Source organism: Corvus hawaiiensis, chromosome 30, assembly GCF_020740725.1.
Source record: "Corvus hawaiiensis isolate bCorHaw1 chromosome 30, bCorHaw1.pri.cur, whole genome shotgun sequence".
Taxonomy (NCBI): domain Eukaryota; kingdom Metazoa; phylum Chordata; class Aves; order Passeriformes; family Corvidae; genus Corvus; species Corvus hawaiiensis.
This window is the reverse complement of record NC_063242.1, coordinates 17,105,450-17,127,648: the sequence shown is the minus strand read 5'-3', so window position 1 is coordinate 17,127,648 and position 22,199 is coordinate 17,105,450. Positions and strand designations below refer to the sequence as shown.

The 22,199-nt window shown below is 37.2% G+C and overlaps 1 protein-coding gene across 5 annotated transcripts in view; it reads right to left on the bottom strand.

Annotated features, from left to right (window-relative positions):
- Nucleotides 1-932: 932 nt before the first annotated feature.
- Nucleotides 933-22,199, bottom strand: part of LPIN2 (lipin 2) — a 45,088-nt gene continuing 23,821 nt past the window's right edge. For 3 of the 5 annotated variants that reach the window (XM_048289491.1, XM_048289490.1, XM_048289489.1), the window contains exons 5-20: nucleotides 21,208-21,315; nucleotides 17,197-17,320; nucleotides 16,243-16,564; nucleotides 15,902-16,001; nucleotides 14,912-15,099; nucleotides 13,627-13,720; nucleotides 13,213-13,282; nucleotides 13,020-13,109; nucleotides 12,184-12,266; nucleotides 10,922-11,066; nucleotides 10,043-10,191; nucleotides 9,479-9,565; nucleotides 7,600-7,752; nucleotides 6,454-6,568; nucleotides 5,657-5,760; nucleotides 933-5,343 (exon numbers count right to left, since the gene is read on the bottom strand). In XM_048289491.1, the coding sequence (XP_048145448.1) occupies nucleotides 5,199-5,343; nucleotides 5,657-5,760; nucleotides 6,454-6,568; nucleotides 7,600-7,752; nucleotides 9,479-9,565; nucleotides 10,043-10,191; nucleotides 10,922-11,066; nucleotides 12,184-12,266; nucleotides 13,020-13,109; nucleotides 13,213-13,282; nucleotides 13,627-13,720; nucleotides 14,912-15,099; nucleotides 15,902-16,001; nucleotides 16,243-16,564; nucleotides 17,197-17,320; nucleotides 21,208-21,315 (2,077 nt within the window). In that variant the 3' untranslated portion in view covers nucleotides 933-5,198. The remainder of the gene's footprint in view (nucleotides 5,344-5,656; nucleotides 5,761-6,453; nucleotides 6,569-7,599; nucleotides 7,753-9,478; nucleotides 9,566-10,042; nucleotides 10,192-10,921; nucleotides 11,067-12,183; nucleotides 12,267-13,019; nucleotides 13,110-13,212; nucleotides 13,283-13,626; nucleotides 13,721-14,911; nucleotides 15,100-15,901; nucleotides 16,002-16,242; nucleotides 16,565-17,196; nucleotides 17,321-21,207; nucleotides 21,316-22,199) is intronic. The other 2 variants (XM_048289493.1, XM_048289492.1) reach the window with 2 other exon arrangements.

Below are 22,199 nucleotides of genomic sequence, written 5' to 3'. Positions count from 1 at the left end.
AACAAGACCACCCTAGTAGGAGTGCATTAGGGTAAGATGGACACAGGAGAAACAAGGGCAGCTCAGAAATGTTTTCACAACAGGTCCAAACATTTGGCATACACAGGACACACCACCCTTCTCTTGCGTGCACTGGCAGTCACTCACTGCAGCACCAAAGAAGCAGTGAGAGCAACGTGTGAAAATGGGCAGTGAGGAGAGTGTGGGGTGAGGAGTGAGCGCAGTGTGCGAGCACAGTCATGGGGGAAACCCAGCAGGAACACAGGAGCTGATAAAACACCAATACCACCACAGAAGGACCAAAAGGCACAGCATCACTGACCTTTTCATGCAGATGTGTCACAATGTGACTGAACACTCAGGTTCTCTAGAGAGGTTGCTAGTTGGTTGCATTTACCACGAGCACCAAGAGACCAGGAAAATCAATTTCTACTGAAAGCCTGAGGCCCCTTTTCCAAGACAGCCTCACAATATTAGCCTCAAACTATTTAACAACTGCTGTGGAAGACAATACTCTTTCCCTTGAAAGGGAAAAGTTAACTTTGATGGAAATAGGATAAATCTCCAAATTAGGGCAGATTTACAAGAGCTCAAACTGCAGTTATAACATTTTCTTCAAGGCAGCTTCTACATTCCCAGGTCGTGCCTCTGTTACCTGATATTTTACATTACCAAGTGCATGTTTGCTTTTCATTATAGTTGTAACCCAGTATTGGTACTGGCACACAGGTTAATCTTGATGACAGCAATTTTTTATCAGCTGTATAAATACTCTGAAAAAAAGTAAATCAAGCGTGAAAGAATGCAAATGTACTGTAGTCCTTAGAAGACCAACTTGAATTCCATGTCAAATATAAATGCAATTTTAATAGCCCCACATTTACTCGATCAGCACTACAATAAAGGTATTACCAAACACAAAGGAAAGAGAATTTTCACTTTAAGTCTGTTTTTATTGTGATAACATTGTTCCGAACACCAATAAACATTGCACTGAAGTGTGGGTTGCTGTACCCAAGACAGTCCAGTCTTAACAAAAACCACTGTATTGGTATGATCACAGATTTGACATTTTAAACACACTACCTTATTAGTGATTGGGTTGCTTAACAATCAAGTATTCCACATCTTCAAGATAAAAATGAAACAAATGACTGAAGAGAGTTTTCCCACCCTCAAAATAAACAACATTTTAACTTTCATCTGGAAGGAATTAACACTGTAAAAAAAGTCCCAAATAATTCCATTCTATTTAGCAAATTTTAACTCTGGAAACTAAAATTTCTTCAGGCAACAGTGACACTTTAAAGGCATCTCAAATTCACTATCTATCTGTGATGTTTCATTAGGAATTTGCATTACAGTCATTTAAACAACTCATTCATATGACAGCATTTTCTAAAATACTTGCATGAAACATTAACATGAAAGCTCATCTTTTCTGCATTTACCATAAACGGATTCAGAGTTTGCTTCAGAAGTTCCATAACAGAGTTAACACAAGTGTTAAACTTTTCCAGTTGAAAAGAAAAAAAAGGGTTTTGGAAGGCATATACTGATGACAGAAGGGTAATAAGACATGAGCCAAGATTGCACATGCACTTGTATACTGTTGGGAATGAAAGCCCAATCTTTTGAAGTACAAACATGCTTGGTACAGTAAACTAAAAAAAAAAAAAAAATCCAGAAATGCGTACCCTTAAAACTGCTGATCTTTGAATCATTATAGAAATGGGTAATGTCCAAGTCACTAACAAGTCTTGAATTGCAATGTTCCTTATTTACTCCCAGACAGGTGTCATTGACTCAGCCTTTGAGGGGTTCCAACGCTAAGAGGATCTGCATCTTCAACAACACAGTCTTAACAGGGGTGTGCGTGTGCCCACAGCCAGGCACACTTAGAAGTTCCTCTTTCACAGAAAGAATGATGTAGCTTGCGCTAATTTTACATCAGTACAGCACAACTTGTTCTCAAACATTAGTTTCAGGCCACTTCTCTCCACTAAGGTAACAAAAGGACAGGCTAATGCATAATTCTTATTTACCCCACTCCACACTGATATTGTGGCACAAGCCCAGTTCGACAGCAATGAGATGTCTGCTCTAGAGTCAGTAAAGTGCCCAGCAGCCCCAAGAACACAGGTATGCAACGACAGGCCCCATATTCTGTCCCGAAACAGGGTTAACAAACAATCTGAGACGCTTCAAATACAAGCTAGATTTAGAAAAACCAAGCTCCCCGCCCTACTCATGTCAGAAAGACTCGACAACATTTACATTTTATCAAAAAAAAAAATATAAAACTGTAGCTGTTACAGAGAAAAAAAAAAATCAATTTTTTTAAATTAAGCAACCTTTTGGACACTCCTACAATGCAAAATGACATGTCAGCAGAATGAGGAGCTCTCTACACAACTCACACAACCCCCATTTTCATACCAGCTGAAAGTACATGTATTTGGAGGTACACCCAATACTATTTCTCCATGCTTCCTATTTACTCAAGTCTCCACTTTGAAATCCACATTTTATCTTTATGACTGTCTAAAAAGATGAAGGGAGTTGAAGAAAAAAAAATAAGACTAGTGGAAAAAAAATATTAACCAAAAAAGACACAGCCAAACCTTGGTAACAATCTGTTCCACTTGGGAACTCATCATAATTTCATGAAGTGCTTTTATCTTTAGAAAAGCTGTGTAATACCAGGGCTACCAAGAGTAGACTTAAGCATAGTAAAGAAAATTTTGACATCCACAAAAGGAATGTTTTAGGAAAGGCTGCTTCACTCCCTTTCTGCAAAATAGAATCTTTAGATAGAATATTTAATCTTGTAATTAAAATACTTTATTACGTTGGATTCTTATTTATTAATTTTTAAGTATTTAAGTGACTTAAAAGCTCAAATCACATTGATATTCAAAGCACTTGGTGATCATGAAAATTTTTGTTTCTAATAAAACCTATTGAATAAAAAGTAAGAAAAGCAAAAAAAAAATACATGGAATGATGTTTGCAAGCTTTTGACATTACAAAAAAAATACAAGAAAAAAGCAATAAAATATCCTTTGAATTGAATCCTGTGAAATCCACTTAAACACTGAGTAGATTAGTAACCAAGAACCACAGAAAGTATTTTTCTCACAGTATAAAAATGAGGATGCCTTTCAGTTCACTGACATGCACGACACACCGTGACAGGTATTTTTTTTATCCCACTCTCCTTCTCCTGCTCTGAAAGAGATTCCAGATTGATTTTGCTTGCTTCCACTCTTTATCCAGTGTTTTATAAATACAGGAATACACTAGAATTTTATAATGGGGGAAAAAAAAAATTTCATTTATATAGTGATTTAAAAATGCTCCTCCCCGAGCAGCACACCAATTGTCCAGAGTTAGCTGGTGTTACATCAGAACTGTGGGTTAAAACTCTCAGCCTGACAATGGAGAAAAAAATACTCCTAGAGGGATGTAAAATCCTCTAAATGTACTCTTTTGCAGGTAGTAAAACCGAGTGAGCTCCCTGCCTGCGTGCAGCACACATGAGCTGATGCAGGAGGGTCTGGCCCAGCTGTTCCCAGAGGAGCAGCCCAGTGCAGGACGGAGCAGGCAGCCATAGAGACGCCTGCCAGAGAGCACTCGCTCTGCCCTGCTCCCACCGGGAGCTGAGTACAGGGAAGAACTTGCCCCAGAGTCCATGCAAATTCTGGATGCTGCCCCTGGAAGGATCTTTAACACATGGCCCCAGGAACTCACTAAAGGAGTGAGTGACAGGAAAGGCTTTACCCAGAAAGCCCAGGACTGGTGTTTAAATGATGTTTAAATATGACTGTAGTCCTTAAGCCCTCTGGGCTGGTGAAATGATACATTCTCACCATAGTTTTGTCCAAAAGAAGTTAAATGTACTAATTCAACTTAAAAAGCAGCCACGTTTGCCTTCAAGTACTCTTGGAGAAAGAACAATTAGCTGCTTTTATAGCTGATAAATACCAGAATTGGAACGTAATTTGTTCACAGGCTCTGATTGGAACCTGAGGAATGACCAGCATGATGTTTGTGAATAACCCAAAACATTAAAAAAAAAAAAAAAAAAAAAGGTTTTATTCTGCTCTACAGCATTTAACCATTCTGACAGCTGGAATCTCACGACTGAATTGTATTTTGTTCCAGCTACTGAAAACCTGCAATACAGAACTCTGGAAAGACCTGCAGTAGACAATTAAAAAATTAAATACATAATTTTTTTTTAGTATTACAATTCCCTGAATATAATCTGTACATACATTTTACTGGCCTACACAGCATACACACACACACATTATCTCTGTGCGGAAAAAGGAAATAAAAATGCCAGTTCCCCAACTCTTACAGAAATGTTCCAAGATTTTTCTTGATGAAAATTTAACATGATGCAGCACAGCCTGAAAACAACAAAAGCCATACAAGTGTCTGAAGACAACTTTCATTTTAACAAGCTCATGAAATAGTTTAAGCGTTGTGTGTAAAAAACCCCAAGACGTAATAAGCAGAGTTAGTTTGAGTGTGATTTGTACAAGCTCAGTCTTGTACATGTAACAAAAGGCATATTAACATTTAAAGAGGAATTTTATGTCTTCAGAATCTGTCAGGCTAGTAAGGGCTATACATTTTCTATATTCTAGCTGAGAAAGAGCACAGTTGTCTTAGGCTCTGGCTTCTTTCAAAAATGGCCTAATTGACCATTTGAACATTAAACCACGTTTTTCATTAATAGGTCTGACATTCTATTTGGCAGTTTCCATACACTTTTTGGCTTCATTTTAGAAAATATACTTAGGACAACTTAAAAAAGAATAATCTATGTTTACAGTAAGGTCTGTAATGATGAAAATGCAAAGTCATATTTTACCTCAGCATTTAGTTGCCCAGAAGCACTTGGGTACCATGACCATCAATGACAGGTCAATCTCAAGTGCCTTAGAACAGGTATATAATAATAAGCAATAAACAAACAAACACAAAAATCCACACACCCTCCCACAAAAAGTAAGACAGTAGCTTTGCATTTTCTTTGTTTTAAACCAATGAAATTAAAGTGATTTCTTTAGTAAGACTTACGGTACCAATATATAAATTAACATCTTCATTAAGAAAGTTCTTCACATTTAAACTGAAGCTGAGTAGCTGAATATGAAATTCCTTCTTCTGGTGAGAAGTACTTTTCAGGCCAGGTCATCCATGTTAAGTTCAGGAAGAGGCTCTCTCCAGTAGCAAAAAGAGCTGAATTCTGGGCATGGAAATGCAGAACTCTGTTCTTTATTAATCAATGGGAACACATATTCCACAAGCTCACTTAGTCTGTAATACCTGTATTAAAGAAGAAGAAAGACCATTATTTAGCAGTCTAGCTACTGTTCAGCTGTAGCCAAAAGCAGCTTTAGAAATCTAGACCAGAAAGTTCTAGTCAAATAAAGCCCCATGACTGCAGAAGCTATTTTCAACTTTATTTTGCCAGTTTTCATCTTGAAAAATTTCAGTCAAGTACCCAAAGCTGTAAGTCCCTGGCAAGTAAGGCTTTGCACATGTCATATGTAACAGGGGATGATGGTCATAAATGCAATTATTTCATAATCTCATTCCTAAACACTGTCTTTGGCTGAAATAACAAAAATGGGCTTACGAAGATTTGTTTCCCTTAGTCTGTTCTTGGATCAGTTCACCCTTTGGATTCACAGTAAATATTCTGCAGTCTGGAACTCCCACTTGCATGTAGGCATATACGTCCTGCAAAAAGCACCAACACAAGTACATGCTTCAACATTTCCTTATTGAATGTGATCTAACAAGCAATTTATCAAAAGAATGACAAAAGCTGATCCAAAAAAGCTACAGTAAATCTGCTTCTTAAAAAAAAGGTCCCTGAACAACAGTAAAAAAAACCCCACCCCCAAAACATACACATGCACACTTTAACAAAATACTCCCCCTGCCTCCAAACACTTAATTCCTGTTCCCAAGCCTGGGACCACAAACGTGCACAAAGTCTATACCACACAACACCACTCCTGGTGACAATATTCTTCTTACAATACCCCTCTTTCTCTCACTCAATTACAGAAGTACTGAGCTGCAGAGAAAATACAGGAACGATACGTAAAAGGGATTCAACACCATGAAGCACTGAATTAATACCCTTAGGTGATAAAGCAGTTAAAATACTTCTAAAGAATTTGCAAAGGTGCCACATATTTAACAAAACTCTGAGAATACTAATGCATCTTTGTAACCTTTGTCATATAAGCAGCTGTAGCAACTTTTATTTAAGGTATCTGCATGTGGTTTTTCCTGATCAAACCCATAGAAGCAGCAGTGTCCTGCTTCCATATTCAAATTTTCATAAACACAAAAAGAAAAGCCTGTTTGTTTTGCTTCTCAAGTACATACATTTTAACCCTTCAGTTAGAAAGGGGCACTTACATTGGGCCTGTTTCCAAAAGCAGCATAGAAAGGCTGTTTACTGGGAGCAAACAAATTCTTGATATCATTCAAACATTCGATTTTGAACTTTTCAGGCTTCTTTTCTATTACTTCCCTAAAATAAAATTTCAACAGTCAAATTCTAAATCATGATTTGATAGAAGGTATCCTCCTTACCCCATTTATCTGATATTTATATTCTCATTGCTTCCTGTTGCTAGCACTGGTAGTTGTATAGACAGTGCTAAGTAGCTCTCCAAGAACAATACAAGAAACAATCAAACATTCCCTCTTTTCCAACATCCACAGTAAAAAGAAACTGTGAATACTGTGAATACTGTGCATAGGCTAAGTAGAAATGGGAAGGAATTCCTAGCTGTGAATGCAGTTGTGAACTGCTTTTTTGTAGCTGACTATCTGAATCAGAAGATCTAATCAAGTACACATAAGCTTGTTACAACTCCTGTCTTACAAAAGTAAGGTCCATGACATTAATGGAAGTTGCTGTCATTGCTATCCATGACAAAATAAAAACCAAATAAACAAAAAACCCCAACAAACAAAACCTCCTTCACAAACAAACAAAAAACCCCCAACACTTTTCCATCATTAGCTCCTCCCATCAAGAACAGGTAGACTATGGCTGGTCCAAAAGATCAACTGAGTTGAACCATATCTACACTCCCATCCTGTTTTTTAAGTAGCTGTACATGAAGCACTCCCACGTCCACAAGATCATTTCACATGACAGTCTGTACTGCCCGCTTTGTTTTCTTTTCTCTCTACCGTGTAGTAGCACTGCACTGCAACCCTTGCAGGTATACTTGAAAAGACAGAAGTGTACTAATATAAACAGAACCTAATAGTCATCAGTCATGGACTAGATGAATGAAGGGAAAACAAGTTCCTCTTGGACTGATATGTTGTGTTTTGTAGCCACTTCCAGTGTGCCCACAGGAACAGAAGTATACAAGTGAAATTCAGACGAAACAGAGTTTTTAAATGATCACTAGAGGGACATCAAGTCTCAGTAGCAAATATAGTCCAGAACGGAACGTTTCATTATAGCTGTAATGCCAAATATTTTTAATTTACTCTTTCTCTGAAATGAGGAGTGAACTGATACAAGAAATCCCACATGCTTACCTATGAAAGGCAGAAAACAAACTGCTGGGGGACAACATGAGAGGGCCCCTGGGGAGAATTGTTCCTTTGTCATTCACCCAGTGCAGGTATCCTCTGGTGATATCTGCCATCCCAATGGCACGGGCAGAACAGTACAGGAACTTGTAGCCATTTCTAGAAAAAAAATTACCAACTTAGTTCATATTCCTGCCAAAGTTTCTTTGCAAGGGTAAGTACACGATTATAGCAACATCCAGAGGCACCAGTTTAGGTACTGAATTGCTGCAGAGCTCTGCACACACACAAGGAAAGACTTTTCTATTCTTAAAAGAATCTGCAAGGCATGTAGCAGTTTAAATACACAACCAAAACTGAGAAACAGGAAGTGCAAACAGAATAGGGATAGTAATACTCAGATGACACCATCAGACGGACTAGACTGTGTTTCAGTAAGTGTCACATTGGTTTTATTCAGCTTCTTTCAGCTCAGCTGTAGGATGACAGCAATTATTTAAATTATCTGCATCACAAAATAACGGGTGCCAGATCTCCTGTCTCTTTCAGGTTGTTGGCAGAATTTGCAGTGCAGAGTGAAGGATGGATAACAACAAGCATTCATTAAGCCCCTAAATTCTTCTTGCAGACTCTGTATGTTCATCTGTCACACAGATTTGTATACAGTTACTGCGTGCACAAAAGGCTTGAGTGTTTATGTGCCTTTTCAAAGACTTGACTGAGTTTGGCAAACAATTCCAAAACCGCTCTTCTATTATGCACTGAATAAACAAGGAAACCCACCCCAAGCCACCCAAACAAAACATAAACATTCGTATTATCTCCCATGAATCACGAGGGGCCACATGAAGGCCAACAATATAGACCCCAAAATATTTTTGTGGAAAGAAAGACTACTAAAAAAAAAAAAAAAAAGATAGAAGTTGATTATTTTAAATTAATCCTGAAGTTTCTAACAGTTGATTGTCCTCAGTAAGCAAGTATTATTTCTGGAATCACTGCGTTTTTGAAAAAAGTTTGCTAGACAAAGGACCACATCTGAAAGGTAAGGAAGTATGTAGGTTTATTCTGCCCTAAGTTATTGGACACAAATATTATAGGGCTATGTACCTCTTAGAGGAACAGTACATTTATAAAGGTGCAGTTTACGACACTTTTGAAGAAAGCAAACACCTCACTGTAGCTGCAAGGGGAAGGGCACATGGGCTGCATCTGCAGGTCCTTGCAGATCACAAGGTGAACACATTCATTTGACTAATCCAGAGAATGGAAGAGGAAATTGCTGGTTTGCTGAATTACTTTTCCGTTGTTCTACTGTACTATATTGGGTTATGTCAGAAATGCAACAAAATGACAGAAAACTTGACCCTGGTCACCAACCTACCCTTTGTGCCAGTAATAAACTGTTCCAGAACATAAAATCTAACCTATGGAGCATTCACCTGGCTTTGGGAGCAAACCCATTAAACCAGAAAACACTTATACACTGGAAGGACACTATTTAGGTTTTAAATTTATGCCATACCATGCTTCTGAAAGGCTTTGTGACCAACCTGAGTTGGTGGAAAACAGGCGTGCATGTTTGAGAAATTATTTCTATTCTCTTTTGTATTCATGAAAATATTACACACAGTTTCTAAAAGCTAAAATGCAGAACAAAATGTCTGAGAAGGGAACTAGTAAAAGTGATGGCTTGCATTCCTGTAAAAGTGTGTATCTGTGGAAAGAATTTAGTTACATTTGTGTATGAGAGAAGTAGCTCACTTGCAGCACTTCGACCAACACATTTTAATAAACTGCGTAATTTTTAACAACTATCCAATTACCTGTACATTAATTCCCATATTCCAGAAAATCCTACTTGTTTCATAGATTGTATACTCACTCATTTATGGAATGATAGAGTTTTGCAATGCCCTGGTGAGTCCAGTCCTTGCCAAACTGAGGGAGGATATGTCCCAAAGCATCAGACCTAAAAGGAGAATCAAAGGTACCTGACACATGGTATATGAGTTTTGTTAAAGACAAACACTAACAAACATACAATTTATAAAGAGTATTTACAGAAATATTTGTGTAGAAGGTCCATACTATTTAAAAAGAGAATTAATAACTAGTCCAGACAGAGCAATTAGTGAGGTCATACAACACAAGTCAGTTCCAAGTTAACCTATGGGTGCTAAACCTGGAGAAGTCTAATGAGGGAACAATCACGTGGCAAACATTATCATCTTGGCATTATTCTTTTAAAATACATTTTCTAGTTTGCTTTAAAGGCAAGTACAAATGAAAATCAAAGTAAGATTGTTAATGAACTTCCTTTAGTATTTGTCTTAAATAAAGTTCCTTTACCTTGTTTTGAAAAGCAGGATAGGATCAGTAAAGTAAGATTAGGGGAAAAAAAAAACAAACAACAAAGAAAAGAAAGAAAATCCCCTAAGATACTTACTTGGTTATTGTTCCATCAATGTCTGATATGATGATTTTATCATTCCAGTTCCAGAGGTATATTGTTCCTGCACAACGGCAAGTCCCTTGATACTGGGTTGTAATACTAAATACAACATCATTAGGGCCATCTCTGAGCTTCAACTTTGCCTGCAGAAAAAATAAAAATAATTGAAAATATAACTTGCCCTCCCTCTAAAATTTTTATTTTATGATTTTAGGATCATAAATGAGCTGCACAAAATTGCTCATATACTCTTCCTTGTCTATTTTGATTAACTCATCAAAAACTGAACCATGGTTTAACACTGGCACAGTTTTGCTGTCAAAGTCTGTTGCAGGCTTGGTTCATGTGCATGTCCACAGTTCTTATACTGACTACAGCAGCAGATATTTCACACTCTGCCACTTTAATTCGTGCTATTACAGTAGAACTGCAGCATTCTGAAATTGAACTCCCAGTTTACCATAGGATACGACAGTATTTCCTACTCAGTGAAGGCTTTCATCAAATTCTTCCTGATGAAAATCATACATTTAGACAGCAGCAGAACTAACTTGTAAGTTAGACCACAGTGCACACCAATTTAAAATGTATGTTGTTACACAGATGTGCATATCCCAGGATATCCAAATTGCAGAAGCAAACAATGTCACTTTTTTGGCAACATGTTAATATAACTGATTACAGAACTTTGTAAGAAATTAATGGTTTTTAATCTAACAGATTCTTAAAAAAACACAGCAGAAGAAAAAATTATCAAAAATTCCCTGCAGCTGCCTACTCTTTTTCACAGAAATACACTTTAAATTTCTTTTTGAAGAATTTTTTTTTAAGGGTTATGAAGCATCCAATGCACAAGACAGGCATGTCACTTACTATTTGGTCCGAAGACAGTCTAAGTGACTTCTTATAAGATGTAACATTCCCATGGGGTGGATGCTCTGCTGGGGCAGAATCCATTTTCAGGGATTCCTTCAACTCCTGGGATGCTTCATCACTAGAAGAATCATCCTCTGGAGGCCTAACATGACATCAATCAGAATAAATGTAATCTACATAAAATCCTTCAATAGAGTAAGATGCTTATGCCAGAGTAATTTCTGCTTACGTTGAGGATTTGCTACTACCTGATAGCACAGATTAAGGAAGTCCATGGCCTAATGAATGCCCAGATAAAAGCCAGTACAAGCCAGTAAGCAAGTAAGACTTGTAATGCCAGTACTGGTGGAGCTCTAAACATGACTATTCCTAGCTGGCTCCACACACGATGGGTTTAGTAAAGACACCGTGTCAAGTGGTCACTAATACTGTGCTGATGAATTAGGTAAACTGCAGATGAAAAGAGACACTGAATGGGTAGCAGTGCTTTGTTTTTAAAAAAGCTGCCTCAGTTACTACGTCATTTAAACTGTGGGTGATAAGTTAGTGAAGTTGCTCACCTTTTAAGGTTATTCACAGACTTACTTTCCTGTTCATTAGAGATTTGAAGATTAAAAGCAGCATTAAGTTTCTCTTAAGTATTACATCACAATATATTTAGTTCTTTAAATCTTTAAGACACCAGTGTTCACAAGTATCTTTGCAAAATCACAGGAGAATATGAATATGCATAATAAATATCCCAGAATGGGAGAGTTTTGTGCAAAGCACTCACAGCTGTCTACGACAACTTGGGCAACACGTGCACTGTGATTAATATTATTTTATTGTTTCAATTATTTAATGTTACAAAAAATTCCACATGCTTCAAATTGTTCATACAATATTAGGCCTTCACAAAAGAAAAAAAGTATTACAAAGTGTATCAGAAACAGTATCACTGTATTTACAGAGCAGTGGCCCATTGATAACGGTTACCAGGTACGTATTTGTCCTGTCAGTTATGTTATGATTTAAGAAGTAAACACAATAGGATTTAGGAAATAATTGTAGTGTATTTGTAGTTCCTACAATGTTTGCTGCCACATTATTTTGCTGAATTGTTTGCTATACACATCTGGTTCCTCTTCAGTAGCTTACAGGAAAATGTTTTTTCCCACAGTACATTAATACTGAATTCTTCATTCCAAAAGAAAAGAAAAAAAAAGGAAAAGAAGATACAATTCGGTCCACAAATAAGTCTTCAGACAGGAACACACCTACTATTAACTTGCTCTTTTATAGTTGCTGGCAGTTCATTTGCTCTTTGCGTCTCAGTTTTCCCCTCTTTTGCCTCTGGTATCTAAAGCAACACGATAATAAAGAACATATTGACATTTTAAGCATTTTAAACCAATCCAAGTGAAAAACAGCTACCAAAGTAGTACATAAACTATATTAAGTCTCAGAACCATCCATTCTACATAATAAGTTCTAAAAATTATTTAACAAAAGGATGCTTATGAAGAAATTATCTATTAAAGCTTTTCATTATTTCAGGAAACAAAACTGTGTGCCAGAAATTGAGAACTACTAGATTAACACAATGAATTTAGCATTAAAGGAGCTGTCAATCTTTTAAGCTTATAAATCGCTTTTTTGTGGGCAAGTTTAAGGCCCATACTCAAGGTTAAGAAAGCTTGATTTAGACTAAAATGGGGTGTCTCAGCTTAACTATTATGCAGTACAGCACATACATATTTATTTGTGTGTATATTCCTAAAACATACTGCAGTGATTGAAGAGTAGCTTTGATAACTGCTTATGGCTTAGAAGAAAGACTTTAAAGAATAATGTACAACAGCTGAATACAGTAAATTTTGTTGAAGAAACTAGTAACACCAGACAATGATGCAGTCTGAATCTAAATGAACAGATGCAGCTACAGCTATGCAACTCTCAGCTGGCCATCAGTGACACTGAGCTATATGAGCGCTGTTTTGAGGTACTGCTGACAAATTATAATTTTTTCATCTTTTAACACCTAACCTTTTAACACCTTTTTTCATCTTTTAACACCTAACAGAAAAAAAAAATCACAGTAGGTCTCAGCCACCTGCTTAGTCATGCTTTCTTTCTTGCGCCAGAACCACCACCGTCCAGACTTCTTTGGCATCTTTTCTTTGACCCAAGACTCAACAGTGGCCTGAAAAATTAGACGTGTTTTTAATTTGTATAGAAAAACAAAGAGATAATCAGGTGTTACTACATACAAAATTTTCAAAGAAAGTATGCATTTATCTATTTACCTTAGGCAAACTCTTCTGGAACACCTGCAAACTCAGAATCATCGGAGCAGCCAATGCCCAGTTATAATACCTGTTTTAAAACACGTTTTTGGTAAGATATTACAAAATCTGACTACAGATCAATAAATACCAGCATGAAAACTTGCCCTTGTGTTGATGAAAATATGTATTTGCTGCCAAACCACTAATATTAACATTTTCTGCAAGCAAAGTCATTTTAATATATACAATTCAACATCAGTGGCAATTGCAGAAAAAAAATCTCACTTAAGCTAAAGCTAAATTTAATTCAAATCTTTGGTTCAAACAGATTTACACACAAATTGCAATAGAAGCTGAGAAATGTGCTCACTTCAGAGACAAGATCTGAAATGGGATTTTCTATGACCTAGTTACATGACACAGAGAATTTACCTGTTATAAATCCGTATTACCAAATTAGGATTGTCTATGAGTCCAGGGTTTTCAGCAAATTCATGATAAGTAATAATATGTTCCATGAATTTTTCTGCAATAGAAAGAGATTTTAATTAGAAAATAATAATAAAAAATCCCAAGATGTCTGATTAGTCTGTATCTAGGAAAACCCTTTCGTCATTTCAGAGTCTCTGCTGATCTTGCAGCATCACTGAAGATGGGCTAATGTGGCCTACCTGTCAAGGATCCTGTGACTGCCTCCTCCCTACAGAAAAAGCCTTGTACCACTTCAACAGTCACAGTAAAGAGCATTAGGAAATTAGAAGAGGAAGGATAAGGAGGAACTAATTCAGTCCAAAGGTTGGAAAAAGAAAGCCATGCTTGTCTAGACAAGTTTTCTTCAAAAATTGTGATGGCAGGTAAGGGGCCTACATTCTACACTAAAAGAAGAGGGGGAAGGGTGATATCAGCTTTTCAGGTTTGAAAAACTACTATCACTAACTAGCATTTTCATAACTAGTTTCTATACATGTTTGCAGAAATCCATGATTTAGTGTAAGACTCTGCAATCAAGACATCCTTTTTTTCTAATCAAATCCAGTATTACTACCATGTTACCACGAGAACAGTCCTGAGTTTTTATTAATAAGCACCTAAATTTCACTAAATGTATTAAGAGACTGGATGACCATTTAAAAAAGTAATATGAAAACACTGCAGTACATGTCCATGAAGATTTTATGCTCCTAAAAGCTCCCTCAAAAATACATATGACTTCAATATTAAACAAGCTAAAGCATTAAAAGAGAATAGTCAGCTGATAACAATCTAGAGGTTAACAATCATTTAGGACAGAAGAAGAAGAGCAGAAAAAATAGTCCAACACAGAGGGGTTTTTTTATCACTTGAAAAAAACTGAAAAAGAAGAAAAATCAGGCAATTGGAAAGAAGATGAATTGTTAAGATTTATATAGGACTAAACAAGGACTTGCAGCCAGAAATCAATGTAGTTGGTCAGATAAACAATATATAGTACGAAAAAGGAGACAGAAAGCTTCTCAAGACATCAAGTGTTCTTGATTTATCTGAGGTTAAATTCTGCTATCTCTGCTTAGCAAATGCTTGTGAATTTTAGAAAAACGAAGATTTTCTATCCCCTTTTCTCAACGTGAGCATAGTAACAAGCTAAAGTTTTGTGAGGACGAAATCAGAGCATTCAAGCCACTTCATTTGTTTAGCTGCCTGAGCTCTATTCCCCTTTATGCTTTAGTCTTTCACATACCTTTAGAAATCTCTCCATTTTCATTGAGACCTCCACAAAGTGAAAGTGTAACATCAGGCAAGTCCATAGCAGAATCAGACATGCACTCTGTACCACTATCAGCAGCAGCACTTCCCACTGACTGGGGTGACTGGGAACCAGAAAGGGTATCTGACTCTGTCCACTGCCTGAAGCCAGGATCAGAATCACTAAAGGAAAGTGAAAAGTATTTTACTTTAAAAAAAATGTACAGATTTTAGGTTACAGAACACACTACATGATTACTCAAAAAAAAAAAAAAAAAAAAAAAAAAAAATCTTGCTTTTGCATTTTTACAGCATTTCATAACATAAATTTAAACCCAACCAAACAAAAAACCCAGACACACACCCACACCAACCCTTCAAAATATTGGCAGACTGTTTCCAGTTCTCCTAACATTACACTAAACTGGGCAATAATTACATTTCTTGCCTAAATTGGATTTAAATTAAGAAAACATCCTCTACATTCAGCTTCTGCAGAATACTGTGCTCCTCAATTTTTACCAGAAAGTTGTAAAGAAAAAGGAAAAATAGGGCACTTCTTTTGGTGTTTTCAGAACATTGTCTGTTGGAAAAAGTACAACAGAAAAGAAAAATGACATAAAAAAAAGTCACACTGTCATTTAAGGCTAGAGTTACTACTTTGATCCACTGCCAAGTCCACAATACGGCTAAACAAGAGTACTGACACAAGTGCAGTTTCAATGCACTCCCCTCTGTGTCTGCAGAACACTGAGGTTCCACAAACAGGTAACTCTCAGTAGTCACCTCCCATGTGATCTTTCATTGTGTTTCTTGTCAAACTAGAATTTTCACAATGAGATTAGTACTGATTACTTCACAAAAGCCTAGAAACATGAAGTGCGATTCTTTTTATCAGAACTGGTGCATAAATAATAAATGTAATGACTCTGGTGATGCAACTGCAGAATTACCCCAGATTTACAGCATTTTCCTTCAAAATTACCTTTTGGGAAAGTAGAGTGCTGCAACTTCTGGTTCCAAAGCCTTTAGGTCATCCAAGTAAATATCATCAGGGCCTTGATGATGACTTCGCTTGTGCACCCCTGTTAATTTTAAAAATTAAGATTACTAAAATGAAGTTACCCAGACACGTTAAATACAAACATAATCATGGAAGATTCAGACTTACTTGCACGATTTGTAAGTTCCAGAGTTTCATTATAATTTTAGTCAGATAAAATTTTAAATAGGGAAAACTGAAAAGGCATATTTATACTTTTTCCACTATGACCTCAAGTTTGGTAGATCACACTGAAGGCAAGAATCAAGAGCTTTATTCCATACCTTTCTTTTTTGAAGGAGAGTCAGTTTTGGCTGTTGGCTTTGTTTCTGGTAACGGATCCACCAATATTCTGGAATGATGATCACCATCCAATGGCAATGGAACTTGTGGTTCTACGATTGCAGAAGCAAGAGAGTCTTTAACATCCATCTGCTTAAGCAGAGGATGAGTTCTTGGCTCAGGTTTCAGTACTGTACAGACAGAATCTTTCACATCATCATCGTCTTCAACTTCATCAGAGCTGAGGATGACCCTAAAGTGAGTCTTCTCTGATGGAGTAATGGTAGCTGTTCTGCAATGCTCCAGTTTTTCTTTCTTACTTATCTGGAAAGCAAAAGTCTAGTCAATCCTTTCACTTCACCTGTTAGTTTTATTCTGTTCTAAACACTAAGTTTGTACTTGTGGTACAAGTTCTGGTCACAAGTAAACCAGTAAATAATTTAAACAAGTATTTTAGCAACATAAAACATGTCCCACCATATTAGCAAAGTTCCCTGCAAAAGAATTTTCATGAGCTAATTTACAAGTCCAGTAAAGAAACCGGCATAGAGGAAGTGTTGACTTGACCAAACCACAGCAAGGACAAAGCGTAAGTGCAGATGTCTGAGGGCCTCTGTTAGATACCAAATTTACTCTTATCTAGGCTACAGATCCTCTGGAATGAACTAAAACTTACTCTACAGTAAAGAAAATTAATTTCTAAAGTTGTTTCCTTCAGGTTTTAACTAAAAATTTAAAAAAGTCAGACTTTCACTGCTAGGTTTTCTGGGATTACTTTGCTGAGCAGGTTTTGAACTCAACAAAGCTGACTCCCTCTGCCTGCCACAAGGGGCTGCTACTTCCCCATTTCAGCCGTATCTTTCTGAACAACAGCAGCAGATTTCCAATCCTCTCCTAGGGCAGTCTTAAATATGCCAAAACTCAGTTACAAAGCTAGAGACATTAAAGAAATTTACCTTGGTTGATTCTGGGAATCCTCCCCATGTCCATTCCATGTGAGATTCAGATCTGAGCAGGCTCTCAGCAGGCTTAACTTCTAGTTCTGAATCACTTTTAGGGCAGACTTGCTCAGAGAAAGCGCTACCAAATCAATAAGAATTAAAAAAAAAAAAGAAGAAAAAAGAAAGCCAGTGTTTAAAATGCATTAATGCATTTGTTGTGCAGCTACTGTTGGTAGAGTTTTCAACAGCTTAACAGAGCTTCAATTATTTGGCAACATGGCAAGGAGCCCAGCAGGGTTTTCAAACGGTGAGAAATTAGGTTAAAACCAAAATCACATTAAAGACATTAAAGGACATACATAGTGATCACACTAAACAGATTCCTCCACTGTATCTGCACTGCAGAAATAGCTCTCCCCTCAGCCAATGTTCCATTTTTTCAAACAAAACAAGAACAAAACTAAAAAGTTTATTTAAAAGTAAGACAGAAAATGGTTTTAAGTTCCTTACCTCTGTAAAAATATAGCATTTCAGCTTGCTATACAGAGACTTCAGTAATAGAAGTCTTGCAAACCTAACTCACAAGTCCACAAAACAACATCAATTCCCAGTGCAGAGAAAAAAAACATTCAGAAGATAACTTAGGAGAGGGACAGGAGATTACTTGAAAACTTCTTTCAGATGTGTTTGGACTACATGACCTTTAAAATCCATCCTATTTTTTCCTACAGTGGTTATTATCCATAAATCAGAAACAGACTTCTGAAATCTAATTTAGCCAGGATTACTTTTAAGCCAGAAGAACACTCTACAAAATGCTAGAAAGGAGTGATTTCAAAATCATTTTGCACTTAAGATCTTAGAGATTAAAGGAAACACAAGGTTTTGTCTACCCTTCCTTGAACAGGGCAATTATATCGCACATTACAGAAATGCTGTTCTTTTTACACTTTGACATTCATAACATATTATGGTTTGGGTTTATATAAAAAATTCTCAGTAAGTGAATCTAAAATGTAGGGACCAGAACTGGACACAGCCCTCCGTGTGTGGCCTGACCAGCACTGAGTGGAGAGGGATAACCACATCTCTGTCTCTGTCACTAATGCCCCAGTGGGTGCAGCCCAGGATCCAGTTTGCCTTTGTTGCTGCAGCCGTGCTCTGCTGACTCATGCTCAGCTTGCTGTCTCCCAGGTCAGCAAGGCAGCTCCCAACCACACAGATCCCAGCCTGTACTGGGCTCTTTAGCTGTGTCATCCCAGTACAGGATTTCACACTTGTCTTTGCACTTGTTGCACTTGTAATTTGTGACTGGTCTGGGTGCTAGACCATCTCTTTGAGGCTCCCCCTCCTATAAAAGGTTAGGCCAGATGAACTTTTGAGGTCACTCCGAACTTGGCTTGTTCAATGATTTAATGAAAATTTTAAAGTAACTCCCTACAGATATTTATGGATTTTTTTTTTTCCATACAAAATTCCTGCAAAGATTAGTTACCTAATTCAGTACTACACATCAAAATTTCTGAAGGTTTGAGGAACTCAGGCTTTGTAACTAACTACAGGACTAAACTGTGATCACAATAGACACTACACAGATCACAACCCAAACAGTAAGAATCCCTCATGGTGCTCTGAGATGACACCTCAAAAATCCAAGACAGCAGGACATTTAAACATCTCTACAGTAGTAATTCATCATTTCAGTCAACTTCCAGCCTTCATGACCCATGGACATAAAAAGAAAACTGCTATTTCCCCCCTCAGTACTCCATTAACAATGTCACACAGAAATCACATTTTCTGTACTGGTAAAAGGGCAGTGTAACACACTGATGAAAATACATGTACATCTTTGTTTTCAAGAAGAATATGAACTAACTTTCCCTACATGTCAAATAACTTATTTCACCTACACCACAAGTCAACTGGAAGCCATGCAGAATATTAACCTGTTTCTAAGCCTAATTCTTAATACTCAGCAGTACCTGCAAAAGATTGAGTATTTCAGGGCTTTGGGACCCTAGGTCTGTTCCACTTCCCCCAAAATATGTTCTCCACTGTCACTCTTGGACAGAAGTCTTTAGCCAAAAGGCCCATACTTGTAATAGTGCCCTAGTCATGCCAACATTGCTTGTTAAAATAGGAGGAACACTGATGGCATCAGGTATAACATCTTATTATAGTGAGTCGGACAAACAGAAGTGTCCTTATGGAAAGGACTTGGTCTGTTTTCTTTCTTAAGCTCCTTGCAAGGGTTCTGAAGAGCATGACAACCAACTGAACTACAAGTTAGTTAGCTTTTTCAGATCTCCAAAAAGGAGGTTATTAAAACTTCCCATTTCTCTTCTGCTATACAATAGCTACATGATAAAATCTTTCTTTGATGGCTTAGGAGAAAGCAAAATTTCTCTTCTTCTAGATGGCTCTTGTGAGAGAATCCCCTACCCAATGCCCTCCCCAAAGACAGAAAGGAAAATTGCCAATTTCTCTGTTGAACTGCAAGCTGGACTGGGTAGCTTTTTGTTAAAAAGCAACCCCAAAACTGAAAGACCTAGGTACCTCACATGAGGCACAAACAAGTTCTTGCAGCACACTTGCCCCTAAACACATAAATGAGAAGAGATGCATGAATCATCTCTCCCAGATATAATCTACTAGTTTATATTAGCTCAGAGTTTTATAAACTGAAAACAAGAATCAGCCTCCATGCTACAGTCATCTAGGTGATACAATCCACACAGCAATGTACCAACCCTTAGGGTCAAACACTGTGACTGCTTTTCAGTCACAAACCACAAACCTTTGGGGAACATTTGAAGACTACATCTCATTAAGTGTAACTGAGGATGTGGCTGTCAGCCCAAAACATGAAAAGGAATGATAATGGCATTTCCTGTCCAACTGCTTCTGTTCATTAACCAGCTATGCACTGGGGGAATTAGCAGGCACCAAACATGGCATGGTACATTCTGACTCCACTGAGGCCACAGCCCTGCAAACACCTCAAGCAGAGAGGTCATACACACTTCAAAAAATACTGGCTGAAGTTGAGCTCTTCTATTCTGCACCACCTGTTGATACAGAAGAACATGCACCTGTGCACGGAGAAGGTAACAAGCAACAATGGCCATCACAAAAGGCTGACCAGTAATCCTCACCGACTTTGTGAATGTATCTGCTATGAGGCAGATTCCTCCATCAAACTGAAAAGCAGTAAAACTAGACACTTGCCAAAGAGTTCAGATGAATCAAGATACTACTTAGCATGCTATGTGAGACATATACGCCCTCTCCTGCATGTCCAAGGTTCAGGGAAAGTATGAAATTTACCGTAAATACTACCACATATGCACAGAGCGCTTTCTTATGCATACAGAGATTGAGGTTAGAGTGGTGAAACCCAAAGTGTGAGCCTTGAAAAATCTACAAACTGAATGCAAGAGGAATAGCATGAACATCAGAAACTGAAGAATGCACTTGAACGTACAAACAGAAGTGCCCTGGTCACAGCAAAAGCTGACTGGCAAGCTGTATTATGCCATTTTAAAGAATCCACAGTCAACTGATGCTGATTTCAGTATCTCTGGACAATGAAAGATACCAGAACTCCAGCAAATCCCCTGTTCTGAAGCGGAATATGATTCAAGTTTAGGATCTAGCTTTACCTTGAGCAATGCAGATTACTTCACACAGCAAGATGTACCTTACATACTCAACACTTCCGTGTTCTGGCAGATCAAGTATTGCTTATGATAGGGTGAATCACAGGGAACCATACTCATTTTCAATACCCTTCTCAGCCTGAGGAAAGCTTATTAACTGTATTTCCTCTCTTTAACAGTAAAATAATACATTTAGTAAAGTTCCTGAAGTTTCAAATTAGTATCAAATGCTGTATTTGATATCACAGAAGTTGTGTAAGTTTAATAGTTTTACAGATCAGGGGGAAAATGAACAAAAAGGCACAGTAATTTTTTTTACAATTATTCATCACTATACAGACAATGACATTACAAAGTGACTTACTTCTCCAGAGGGGACCAGTCTCCATCAGATAAGGGGTAATGATCCTTCGAATGATAAATCAAAGATTCTTTTTGCTCTTCACCCTTTGGTGATGAATTTGAGGATCCTCTGTAGAGACACATAAGACAAAGTCAGCTATAAGAAATTTGCATTACTAATTCAGTAAAAAAAATTACATAGATGTTATTAAAAATCTAAGAACAAAAGTAAGGACTTGTTGTTTGAAAGACACCTTTATGTAACTTAGACTGTATTTTAAAACTATTATTAATACTTGAAAATATTGCAAATTTAAAAATCTACTACTCCTACAAGTTAATACTGAAGAAATCACAATAGCATAAATGATACTACTCTAGTGGTAAATGATATTGCTCTACAGAGACAAATAATATTACCAAAACACAAAGATGAACATGAATTTTTTACACATAAACTTTACTATGTGTATCTTACAATCACAGGGAAAGTTAAATTAGAAAGCGTACTTCTGACAATGTACATTTGACAGATTAAAACAGTAAGAAACCAGGTGTAGGTACTAGCATCACAATTTACCCAAGAGCTTACAAATTAACATCATCTACAACAAGGACATAAAATACTGCACTTTTCTGAACAGTGGGGTTTGTTTTGCAGTGGGAAGTCTACTCAGTATCTACATCAAAGACCCAAACCCAACCAACAGTAAGACCCACTGAACAGGCATACACCCTATTTTACACAGAAGTCCCCTTGAAATATTACCATCATAGAGTACCTTCAGATCTTTTTACAGCTTTCTGAATTTAACTGAATAAATACCCATTCTCAGGATACAACTAACTTGTTTTGAGGTTAGATCAAGGGCATCATGGCTATACAGTAGATAAGAATACAAGGAAGACATGCCTGGAATTTGTGTGCAAAATGCAATAGAAATTATTTTAAGCCATTATTATGAAAAAACCCACTATTTTTATTCCAGTGCACAGTTGCACTGGATTTGTTTT